Source organism: Rana temporaria, chromosome 4 (genome assembly GCF_905171775.1).
Source record: "Rana temporaria chromosome 4, aRanTem1.1, whole genome shotgun sequence".
Classification (NCBI taxonomy): Eukaryota; Metazoa; Chordata; class Amphibia; order Anura; family Ranidae; genus Rana; species Rana temporaria.
Window position 1 is genome coordinate 360678766 of NC_053492.1, and position 13399 is coordinate 360692164.

The 13399-nt window shown below is 39.2% G+C and overlaps 1 protein-coding gene across 1 annotated transcript in view; it reads right to left on the reverse strand.

The window, feature by feature from the left end:
• SYNE1 (spectrin repeat containing nuclear envelope protein 1) overlaps positions 1–13399 on the reverse strand; it is a 595717-nt gene that overhangs the window by 246260 nt on the left and 336058 nt on the right. The window contains exons 90-92 of the mRNA XM_040350885.1: positions 8326–8466; positions 2814–2981; positions 265–426 (exon numbers count right to left, since the gene is read on the reverse strand). Coding sequence (XP_040206819.1) covers positions 265–426; positions 2814–2981; positions 8326–8466 — 471 coding nt within the window. The remainder of the gene's footprint in view (positions 1–264; positions 427–2813; positions 2982–8325; positions 8467–13399) is intronic.

Here is a 13399-nt window from a genome sequence, read left to right on the forward strand (position 1 = left end):
TTGCTCAGAGCTGGATTAACTATGTGTGGCAAGACTGGGCACAGATGATAGGGAATCTTATACTGTACATTGTGACATAAAAAAAATTACTTTAAGGTAAAATAAAATAAATAAATAAAAAACAGCACTAAGTAATACAAGACAAAAAATCCAATGTACCTTTATTTTATATATTTTGGCATTGCACTTTGTAACCACATAACTCGGTAGGTATCAAGGATGGCACAGTAAGATATTTTACATTTAATGAATACTACAGATTACCTGGTGTTCAGCCATCTGACTTTCAGGAGTCTTGCTGGGCTCCAAACTTTCATTTAATTTAACTTCAACAGCCTCCATTTTAGTGGAAATGGACTGAAGAGAATCTTGATATCTTTGTTGTCGTTCAAGAGCCTCATATAAAGTGCGTTGCTTTTCGCTAATCTACAGACATATGAAGGCAAAATTTACAACATAAAAGATAGTAGCACAGATGACGATAGAATGCAGCATATTATTATTATTATACAGGATTTATATAGCGCCAACAGTTATCTCAGTGCTTTACATGAACATAAACTATTAGTAATAAATAGTATACTAGACATGTGCACACTGAAATATTTTGTTTTGGAATTTCGTTTTTGTCTGAAAAATAAATGTATTTAGTTACTCCCAAAATTCGGTGAAACTGTATGATGCGACAAATCGTACTTTTCCGGTCGAATGTTCCGCCTACAAGCTATAGAAGAATTCTAATGTATGACTAGTAATAATTAAATTTTTAATTATTATTACTAGTCAACCAACATTAGAATTTTTCTATAGCCTATGGGCCGAGCATTTGACTGGAAATGTACGATTGTGGCGTCGTACAGTTTAGCTGCTCCGTCTAATCTTCTTAGAACTTTCAACAGACACCATTCAGTGACAGATTCAATGTTTGTATTTTTGTATGTTCATGTTGAATTGTCAAGTTAGTTCTAGCTGTTTTACTGCTCCTCCTCTTTGGTTACAATCAGCCAATAACATTCATCATCATTATTTTTATTTTACTTCCCCCTCCCAATTCCAGCAGCGATCTTTTCTCTCTATGTCAAATCTTTTTTCTCTATAATGTTGAATGTTTTCTCTCTATAATGTCGAATCTTTCTCTATATAATGTCGAATCTTTTCTCTCTATAATGTCGAATCTTTTCTCTCTATAATGTCGAATCTTTCTCTCTATAATGTCAAATCTTTTCTCTCTATAATGTCAAATCTTTTCTCTCTATAATTTTGAATCTTTTCTCTCTATGTAAAATCTTTTCTCTCTATATAGAATAATCTTGGACTAATAGGGTTATGGTTAGGCACATTCGACCGCTGAAAACAAAAATAAAGCATTTGTTTATGTCGGATCTTTGAGTTTTCATATTCTGCACTTTCGTTTTCGTTTGTTAAAACAATAACGAAAATAGCTGAAATTTGGACGAAAATGAATGCATATGTCTAATAAATACAGGTAGGCTAGTTACACATCTGTGTGGGTGGTTCCCGCTGCAGGTCTGCACTTGATCCTGCAGCTGCAACCACCCGTGCAGAAAAACGCACTGGATACCAACAATCCTAATAAGAGAGAGTGATGTCACCAGCACGCCAAGACCCAAACATGCCTGTGTGACTTTGAAACAATGCTATCTGCTGTAACAATATGATTGCCGATTAAATCTTTGGCCCCATTTTGGAGAATATGCTGTGCTGGTGACATCACTCTTAAATTCTGACTAATCAGGGTTTCAGCCAGTGGTCGCTTCAGCACTCACTTATACATACAGCCTCTACAGGAAGGAGTGTAATAAGAATAGGGCGTTGAAACCAATAATCCTAATGGCACGCATTGGTAATAGCACCTGCACTGGGAAACACGCTGCACTTGCAATTTCCATGAAGGCTGCAATTTCTAAAATGCTGCAGGGACCTTTTACCTGCATTTCAGGAGGAACTGCAGCCCATTCAAATGGACAGGCTGCAGTTCCCACACAAAATGCAGCATAGAGCTGAATCAATGTGAACCTAGACTAATTTACGATTTATTCCCTAGGACTAACTCTAGCAATCCCAATAAGGATAACCTGGTTTATAGAACTATGGCTTGCAGTTCAGAAAGATTTTTCCCTTTGTGAAGGCAACTGGAGTTATATTTTCACCTCCAAGCAGAATGTAAGGAATTGCATAGTCAATTTCAAGACATACATATACATATTTTTGTTTTCTTTCACTGGGGTGTTTGTAAAAATGTAATTTCAAATATTCTATCCCATGTTGTGTGAGGCCTTGTACACACGACCGAACATGTCCGCTGAAACGCGGACATGTCCGACCGTGTGTAGGGCCTACCGGACAGTTTTCCGGCCTAGCGGACAGTTTTCCGGCCTAGCGGACAGGTTTCCAGCGGACAAAAGTTTCTTAGCATGCTAGGAAACTTGTCCGCTGGAAGCCTGTCCGTCGGACATGTCCGATGGTTAGTACAACTCATCGGACATGTCCGGTGGCCCGAAATCCCACGCATGTGTCGAATTGATTTGACGCATGCGTGGAAGCATTGACCTTACGTGTCAGAGAACGTTGGTGTCGTCTATGTCACTGTGTTCTCTGTCCGCGGGGATTTTGGTCTGATGGTGTGTACACACATCAGACCAAAACCTCCCAGCAGACATGTCTGATGAAAACGGTCCGCGGACCGTTTTCATCGGACATATTCACTCGTCTGTACAAGGCCTAAGAGTTAGATTTTGCTTTTAATTTCATATATTACATACATTTGGCTAAACATTAAGATGAAAACATACCACATTCTTCAGTGTCTCCCAGGAACGCTGTAGATCATCTAACTTGGCGTTAGCAGCTGTCTCTATTCCAGGCTCATACATTTCTTGAGAAGAAGCTGCATTGGGCTGTATCTTGGCAGCATCTGTCTGCAACTGTTCAGCAGATAAGGCCTGGTAATAAGCAATGTCCTAAGAGCATGAAGGATAACACAGTACTTTCAACAGAAAAGGTAACAAAAGCATGCAAACTAGTTCCTGTAACTGTAATATATGTTATCAGCTTGAATAAGAAAAAACGACGCTTACGCTTTACTGATACAAACACCTGCAACTATTCCAAAGAAATACTGAAGTATAAAATCAGCTTGCATAAATGACTAAAGTATTACTATAAGTTTGTTTTGATCTGTTCACTGGGATTGATGTTACTTGACCATAAGTAGCACGGTTACAATCTACAATGGTAAAAGGAATTATAATATATTTTTTCTGTGTTATAAAAGGACCTGATTTTTTTATACTCTACTGTATCTAAAGGCCCATAGGGAGACACTGAGCCTGGCCAGGGAAGGAGTATGTGGGTTATCAGGCCACCACTACACTACAGGTTTTGCACTTGGCTGAGGACCCAGGTGCCCGAAGTTGGAGGAGCTGTTGATATGCTAGTGATGGTGCCACAGAGGTTAAATAATTTTTGTTTGAGCTTGTAGAACCCACTGTGAGGTATGGGTTCAATAATAAAAGTGGGTAAGGAAACTCCTGAAGTATATCCAAACCAAAACAAATAAAAATGTAATATATCGCAGCTGACCAGCCCTTAGATGTGGTGAAAGATGTTTTTCAACACCTACAGAAAATACATGTTGATTTTACATGAAATGCTGCTTCCTTGTTACTTCCTGTGAGCTGAACTAAAAGCACAAACAATATTACCTTCTTCCTATAAACTACTAAGCCCCCCAATCCCCATGCAAGGGAGATGGAGAGAGGAAGATATATTTGAAGTCCAGCCTGGTTGGCAACCATGGCTACTTCCACGGATACAGTGAAGTGAGTGAGTGTAGCTAATCTAGGATAGGAAATGTGTTATTCATAGAATTATCAGGAGAAATAAAGGCAAAAACGCCTGAAAATTAGAAACAAATTGGGCTTTCTTTTGGGGGTAAATGGTCATGGATATCTCATGAAATTTATATAGTTTTTTTTTTAAATTTCTTAATTTTTCCAATGGATCAAAAACTTTAAAAAACGCTGGAGAGCGTTGTTTTTGAGCGTTTATCAACATTTATCAGCGTTAGAGAGTTTATAGTTAAACTGTAGCTGCCCATGAGTGTATATCTAAATTCACCTTGCTGTATATTATCAGGTGAACCTGTTTATTGCAATATAGTTTGTATACATCTTCTGTTTTTCTAGGTAACCCTGGGTTTTAGTAGCTAGATTTAGTTTAGAGCTTGATAACCAGCATAGGCTAGAGCCAGTTTAGGCACCCGATGGCCACTTCTGGTAGTTAGATACCACAGTTAGATGCCACAGTTCCTGCTGGTGAGAAGCTCAGTTCCAGGCTGGTTGGACAACAGTTTGAGGATCTTCCCATGGCTGCTGATCTTGTCTTAGAGGTATTTCTTTTAATAACTATATATACCCATGTATATGTGCACAATTCCACTGGGACTCTTACCAGACCCCCTGCTGATAATACCCGTTTGTAAATTGGATGTATGTACTGTTAATAATTATAAAGCTTGTATCATTTATACACTGTTATATACTGTTGGTTAATGTTAAATGCTGGTAGCAGTAATTTCTCTGCACCCAATTACTTTTAGATTACTGATTAATCTCTCAGGAAGGTCCAGTTCACAGAGGCCCTGCCCTGGCACTGCCAACTTTAGCAGTGAAGGTTCTGGTTCTCTTATTCACCTACAGGTTCAGCACAATATCCTGTTTGGGGAGGGCCATTTATCAAACCACTAAGCGAGCAGGAGGGTCAGGACGCTCTCTACTTTGCAGATAGAGAAAGGAGCTGTGTGTTAGTGGGCATACTGACACTCCTGCTCACCCCCTCCCACCTCAAGAGGCTTTCTCCACACCAGGGAGAAAGTGTTGCATTACTGTGTGTAGTTACAGACAGAAGAACAGGAAGTGAGTATTTCTCATAATAAATAAGGACATTTAAAAGCAAAATCGAAGGATGAGGTAAGTGAAGGAGGACTGCACTAAGGTAAAGGAAGCTATTTAGGGAAATGTTTTTTACCTTTACAACCCCTTTAATATATGAAATGTGTGGGTTGCCACATGAGACATATAAATATTCTGAGCGTGGAATACAACTAAACTGGACTTGAGCAATAGAACTTAATAGTAAAGAGGTTGGGAAGGAAAAAAGGATAATATACTGTATAAAGGCCTAAGCCCGCAAGTACAATGTTATGCCATGGTCAAAACTTTTAAGAAAAAATTTCTCTAAGACAGCACACATGACAACGCAAAGTTAATCACATATATCCTCAGTCCACTGTGTAAGTGCCATAAGAATAATGCGTTGACCTCCCTCCTAAATACTACTGAGCAGACACCTCAAATCCTGACAACATGATCCTTAGTCTCAAAAGCACTTCACATTAACCTGTGTTCCCAACTCAAAGACTCTCGCTCCTACTGTAAACATCACTAAGCAAATAAATAGTGCAGAGTAGGCACCTTTGTCTTTAACTCCAAGTCCCTTGTTACCAGAAAGCACTTTTTAGCTATGGGTAAAGAAGAAATAGGCCAGAACCATCTGATTGCTATCTGTTACCGTTGGTGTGATTGGCTTTCACTTTTTTCCCCTGTGATACGTGAACAAAAAATGAGGGGAACCTTCCCCCCAATTACAAATGACCCATTTTGCTGCTGTCTGTGCCTGCAAGTCTATTCATTGTGGTCATTACTCTTATGCCGCGTACACACGATTGGAAATTCCGACAAGAAAACCGTGGATTTTTTTCTGGCGGAATGTTGGCTCAAACTTGTGTTCCATACACACGGTCACAAAAATTCACTACGACGAGCCGAGAAAAATAAAGTTCTATGCTTGTTTTTTTGAGCGTTGGAATTGCATACAGACGATCGGAATTTCTGACAAATCAGCTCTCAATTATTTGTTGTCAGAAAATCCGACAGAAAAAAATTCAATGGAGCCTACATACAGTCGGAATTTCCGACCAAAAGCTCACATCAAACTTTTCTGTATGTACACGGCATTACAATCCAAAATTAGGGCTGCAACAATAAAACATGTTTGTTGATTATATCAGAGCATGTTTTTCCCCATATCCTTCCCATTTTATTCAACTACTGATAATAATCCTAACCAACTTTCTACCAGAATTGTCCACTTGCATCCCTGTTGTTTATTCTGTACATGATAATGTACAAATCTTGACTGGAAAATTGGAAATCAATGATGTTATGATGGATTGGCTTTTGGATATTAGCTTTATTTTGTTGTCTTTCCCCAAGATAGAGCCTATTCCCACTCTACTGATATTGTCTGTCAACATGTTTTTAAAGATTTTAGCAAATATATAATACAAACACTATTAGACGATGGTTTAATATCATGTGTACACTTTACACTAGCGTAGCAAATTTCCAAGACTGATATATAAAGCAATATCTCTTGTCCCTAAACATCAAATGGTGAAGAATGCTTGACTATGGATGGATAAATTGGTTCTTTACCACTAATCAGAAAACAGAGAAAAACAACAAATACAACAAGACAAAACATTTAATTCATGGTGAAGTGCAACACTTAGCTTTCTGTACCTAGTATCAATTTTGCTTTCAATACTTAATAACTATTGTGCCAACATGTAATTTTGTAGGGCATATACAAACAAGTATTAGCTGCATAGTATAATCCAACATATGGTATCATTTCACCCTGTAAATTGGGGTCTTGCTATTATTTTGCAGCTTTTCGTATATAACATGTTTAAAAAAAATAAAAAATAAAATCATGAAACAAGCTATATGTGTCTCGCAATGGTTTGTGTAGTCCCCAATGTACAAAGCCCGTTATTTAATAAGATTAAAAGCAATGAACTAAGTTCATAGCAGTCAGTCTGGCTAATTGGTATGACTGCCCTTATGCAAAAAACTGAAATCTGATTTATTACAACTGCGTTATTTATTAAATACCATTGCTGATGTGGGACATTCTGAGACAATTGCAATTTGTACTTCAGGAGGAGTCAGGACCTTTTTCTCTCCATGAAGTTTTTGCTGGGATCAGCAAAGATCTGGATACTTTTGATTAGATGTTGCTCCAATGAACATTAAAGTGAACGTAAACATTTCTAAAATTGAAAACAATGTAGAAGCATAGCCTCTTGTTGAGCCTGTAAGTACCTGTATTAATCTTCAAATCACTACACTACATTGAAGGCTGTACACGGAGTCTTGAATACTGCCCAAGTCAAGAGTAAGGCCCCGTACACACAGAATTCAGCCAGAAACTCGACCGGAGCCGTATTCTGCCGAAAAAACCCGGTCGTGTGTACACTTTTGGCCGAGAAAACCGACGAGGAACTCGTCGAGCCAAATAGAGAACATGTTCTCTATTTCCTCGTTAGTCAATGAGGAAACTTGGCTCGCCGAGATCCTCGGCGGCTTCACAAGGAACTCGACGAGCAAAACGATGTGTTTTGCTCGTCGAGTTTCTCAGACGTGTGTACGGGGCCTAATCCCTGCTTCCTCCTGAGTTTCAGTCCACCCCAATCTTCGCAATGGACAGTATGTTTTTTTAGCATTCTGCAGCTGAGTAACAGGGTGTGAACTTAGGCCCCTTTCACACTTGTGCGACTTGTCCTGCGACTTGGGACTGCAAAGTCACATGACAGGTCGTTCATCATGTTTTCCAATGAGTACCATTCATATCTGTTCGACTTCAAGTCGCACGACTTCAAAATTGTCCCTGTACTACTTTGGTCCAACTTTGATGTGAGTTGAGGTCCATAGACTTCAGTTTACACAGGCATTCCCTGAAATCACGGCAAAATTGCACATCTTTGAAGTAGTGTAAAAGGGAGAAGAAGAATTTGTTGCACACTAGAGTGCAATGGATGTTGCTAAAAAAAAAAACGTTATTGTCACGAGCCAGACAAACTTGCAAAGATTACAGTTGATTTCACACGGAAGAATCATGCTTGTTCACAACCAAAGGGGCCTAAGGCCTAAGTGGAAAAGAGTTTAATCTTGACTTGGGCACAAGTTAATGTCCCATGTACAGCCTGGAACAGGTTCCAAGGGACACCACAGTGACACAAGTATTGATTAAACACTATACAGGTACTTGCAGGCAATATGCATGTATGCTCTTTAGCATCATTGTTACTTTAGATAGGTTAGGTCAGGTCAAGTTTACTTAAAAGTACTGTTTTTTTTGGCCTTAATGATCAGTCCACACACAATTTATTGCACAAGACGGTACAGAGAACTGAGTGCTGCATTTTATTAGGAAGGGGAAAAAAAAGCACAGTGATACCTGATTAACAGAAGCATCTGTATTAGCCACAGGTGAAGGTGAACGACAAGCCGGTGGAGAGGAAATCTCACTGTTGGTACCCTCCTCCCCTGATTCCTCAGTGACAGGTGATAGGAGAGTGTGACAGCGACCAGCGGTCATCTGCCATTAAAGACCATCAGAAGAAACCCAGAAGGCAGCAAGTAGATAAGAGAAAGTAAGAGACAAGTGCACACACAAATCAGCACACATCAAAAGACAACTAATCATCATCAGTGCATTCACATAAGAATATTTGAAAACTGACATAAAAACATAATAATGTCACAAAAAAAATGACTGTATGTATTGAGCTGCTTTTGCAATCATACTAATAAATATGGTAACAGATACCATATGGAAAACTGATTGGAAGTAAGAATGCTTATAAAGTAAACATTATGGCCCGGATTCAGAAAGGAGATACGACGGCGTATCTCCGGATACGCCGTCGTAGCTCTGAGTGCGGGCCGTCGTATCTATGCGACTGATTCATAGAATCAGTTACGAATAGATTTCCCTAAGATCCGACCGGCGTAAGTGTCTTACCCCGTCGTATCTTAGGCTGCATATTTACGCTGGCCTCTAGGTGGCGCTTCCGTATATTTACGTGAGGAATATGCTAATTAGGTATTTACGCCGATTCAGAAACGTACGTCCGTCTGGCGCATTTTTTTACGTTGTTTACGTTAGGCTTTTTCAGGCATAAAGTTACCCCTGCTATATGAGGCGTAGCTAATGTTAAGTATGGACATTGTTCCAGCGTCGAGTTTTAAAAATTTTACATCGTTTGCGTAAGTCGTTCGCGAATAGGGCTGTACATAAGTTACGCTCACGTCTAAAGCAATGACGACTTTCGAGCATGCGTACTGGGATTTTTTCATGAACGGCGCATGCGCCTTTCGTAAAATACGTCAAATACGTGGGGTCACAGTGAATTAACATAAAACACGCCCACATCATCCCCATTTGAATTAGGCGGGCTTACACCAACACACATACGTTACGCCGTCGTAACTAAGGGCGCAAGTTGTTTCTGCATACAGAACTTGCGCCCTAAGTTACGGCGGCGTACCGTATCTGCGATACGTTACGCCCGCCCATAGATAGACAATTCTATCTGAATCCGGGCCAGTGTATTTGAAACTATTAAAGAGACTCGGACCTATCAATACTTTTATAAAAAATACAATCACAAAACTAGTGTAAAACACTTGGGAGTTGGGACCCTATAAAAACCTTTACAGTACCTAACAGAAGTAAAAATATACATTATTCAGTTGCTAACCTAGTAAAAGTTAGAAAGATAAAAAGGTTATGCTATTGCTTTCCACTATCAAATTTGTGAGACAGGAAATACCAAAATATCTATCAAGCCTAAAAAGAACTTGTCACCAATAGGAATCTGTAATAGTATCAATGACAAGTCCCAAATTATTATAACAGTGCAGTCTTACCTCTCAGAGGCTGGATTTTATTATTTTATTTACTTGTACTCTCTCCCTGCCAGGGACGTAGTATCAGGATGTGACACAAAAAAACTGTCACACAATGGTGCAAAAAGGACTTACTGTATTTATTGGCGTATAACACTCACTTTTTTACCCTGAAAATAGAGGGTAAACTGTGCCTGCGTGTTATACGCAGGGGGCTGTGGAAAGTTTTTTTCCTGAAACTTCCCTCTTAAAGTCAGGGTCCGTGTTATACGCCGATAAATACGAAACTTAAAAGAAAAAAGTGGGTTTATTTACTAAAGGCTAATAGACAGTGCACTTTGCAAGTGCAGTTGCACTCTGCAAGGGCATTTGCTCCAGAACTTAGTAAATGAAGTGAAGCTTTTGCTTGCACATGATTGGATGATGCAAGTCAGCAGAGCTTCCCCTCATTTACTAGTCTCTGGAGAAAATGCCCCTGTAGAGTGCAACTGTGCTTGCAAAGTGCACAGCCTATTTTCCTTTAGTTAATCAACCCCATTATGTTTAGTTAATCAATAGTTGAAATAAACAGTGTCAGTTATCAATTCCATAGATAGGGAATTGACTGACACTTGTCGGGAAGAGAATACAAGTGAATATCAACACATACCAGTTCTTATGGTGTAAGCCTGCATTATTATAATCATTTTAAATGGTAGAATCAGATTCTTATGAATATCCATTCTTGCACAGTCTTTTTGGTTGCTTCTCTTTAATAAATATTTTCCACAGTGGACCTACATAACTTTTAATCCCTTGTTCACAATGCAAAATCCAACATGCAATCTTCAGTGTTTGTGATGTATGATTTTGATATAATTGCTGAATTACGTGAAAGATTCTGCACTTCGCTCATTTAGAATGGCAGTTTGTGTGGAGCACATATGTGTCTAAAAAGTGGTAAAGCTTTCTACCTATTCAGTGGCACTGTTAACACAGTTACCACCATACACCATACAGTGGTGTGCTGTAACCCTCGGCATCCAATTTAAAATATTCTTTACTAATTCCCAAGTTCAGAGTTGGCAAATGGATGAAAAAAGATTTTTGGCTGCCCTCCCTGGATTACAGCACATCATTGATATACACACTATTATTATTATTATTTTACATGATTTATATAGCGCCAACAGTTTACGCAGCACTTTACAATGTAGACATAGCTGAATAACTTATAAAAATGTAAACAAGAACATTTATAAATGAATACAGTGGACTATTAATGTTGAATAAAAATATACTATTATAAATTAAGCTTAAAAGATCATTTGTATGTGTGTCCTACACACCTTTAAAAAAAAAAAAGTGCAAAAACAATTACATACAGTATATGCAAAAAAGAAACTACTATAACCACTACTTTAGTCATTTTATATCTGTTCAATAATTATCTGTGCAAACACTAGACATGTGCATTCGTTTTCATCCAAATGCATTTTCGTCCGAATTTCGGGTATTTTTGTTATCGTTTTAACAAACGAAAACAAACAAGCAGAATCCGAAATTCTAAAGATCGGACATAAAAAAATGCTTTCTTTTCGTTTTCGTCACTACAACAGTTCGATATAGATAGGAGATTCGTCATGATGCTGACAATAACAATCTGTGTCTATCTGAACCTGCAGTCGAATGTGCCTAACCTTAACTTTGTTATTAGGCTGGGTTCACACTACGGTTTTCCCGTCCGTCAGCCGCATACGATTTCAGTATTGAAAACGTACGGGCCCGGACGGGAAAACGTATAGATAGAGAATGCATTGCAAATCGTATGCACTCAGATGCATCCGGGTGCGTACGATTTGCTGGCAAAACGTTTTTTAAACGTCCGCAAAACCGTGTTCAACCACGGTTTTGCAGTCGTTTTTAAAACAGTATGGCAACCGCATACGTTTTCCTTTAACATTAATGTCAATGGAAAACGTACATATGTGCGGTTCCATACGTTCCCGTCCGTTTCAGCCGCATACGGTTTTACATATAAATCGTATGCGGCTGACGGACGGGAAAACCGTAGTGTGAACCCAGCCTAAGTCCAAGATATTCTACATAGAGAGGAAAGATTCGACATTATAGAGAGAAAAGATTTGAAATGATAGAGACAGTGTTGGGTTAGACCATTCGACATGAACGACGAAGATTCGATGAAGCAGCGAAAAACATACAAACATTGAATCTGTCATTGAAGGCTTATGTTGTCTGTCGAAACTTCTAAGAAGATTCGCCAAGCAGCTAAACTGTACGACGCCGCAATCGTACATTTCCGGTCAAGTGCTCTGCCCATAGGCTATAGAAGATTTTGAATGTTGGTTGACTAGTAATAATAATTTATAAATATAATTATTACTAGTGTCATACAACATTATGACACTAGTAAATGTACTATTGCGGCGTCGTACAGTTTAGCTACTCCGTCGAATCCTTTTAGAACATTCGACGGACACATTGGGCCAGATTCACATACAAATGCATTACGCTGCGGCGGCGTAACGGATCCCATTTACGTTACACCGCCGCAAGTTTACAGCATAAGTGCCTGATTCACAAAGCACTTACCTGTAAACTTGTGCATTGCGCTAAATGACGTCGCAAGGACGTCATTGGTTTCGACGTTAACGTAAATGGCGTCCAGCGCCATTCACGGATTAGTTACGCAAACGACGTGAAATTAAAAATTTTGACGCGGGAACGACGGCCATACGTAACATTGGCTAGGCCACCTAGAGGGCACCCTTAGTTTTACGCCGCGTATCTCTACGGAAGCGACGGGCAAAGCGGACGTTCGTGAATCGGCGTAACTAGTCATTTGCATATTCTTTGCCGACCGCAATGGAATCGCCACCTAGCGGCCGGCCTAGAATTGCAGCCTAAGATCCGACGGTGTAAGTCAATTACACCTGTTGAATCTTAGGGCTATCAATGCGTAACCTGATTCTATGAATCAGGCGCATAGATATGACAATCGTATCTCAGAGATACGACGGCGTATCAGGAGATACGCCGTCGTATCTCTTTTGTGAATCTGGCCCTATAAGCCTTCAGTGACAGATTAGACCTAAATTAATTCAGATTTTCGGACGAATGCATTTTTTAACTAAACAAAAGTAATAAAAACGAATTTCGGGAGTAACTAAATAAATGTATTTTTCGGATGAAAACGAAATTCCGAAACAAAATATTTCGGTGTGCACATGTCTAGCAAACACAAGACTGAACATTTTTTTACTGTTGGGCCATAGCAGTTGCTTATTTTTAAATGCTATACCCCATATCGGTATGGCCATGTAAAACTGGATACAAGATCGTGTGCATCTTTAACAATGTAACCTGGCACCCTAAGGTGTCCCTCTCACCATTTCTTATTTTGCAAGCGGTCCGTGTTGCCTAGCAATATATTTCCTACATCAGTCCTCCATTTTACACTGCATTACAAATTTCGCTAGCTAATTGTTATTGTATGCAAATCTAAGAAAATAATGATACTGAAAGTTGCTTCAATGAATAGGGATCGTTAGCTAGTGAAAGTGACACTAGGGAGTGAATGAATTCGGTGATGTCTGTACACAGAATGCTCACAGTCACAT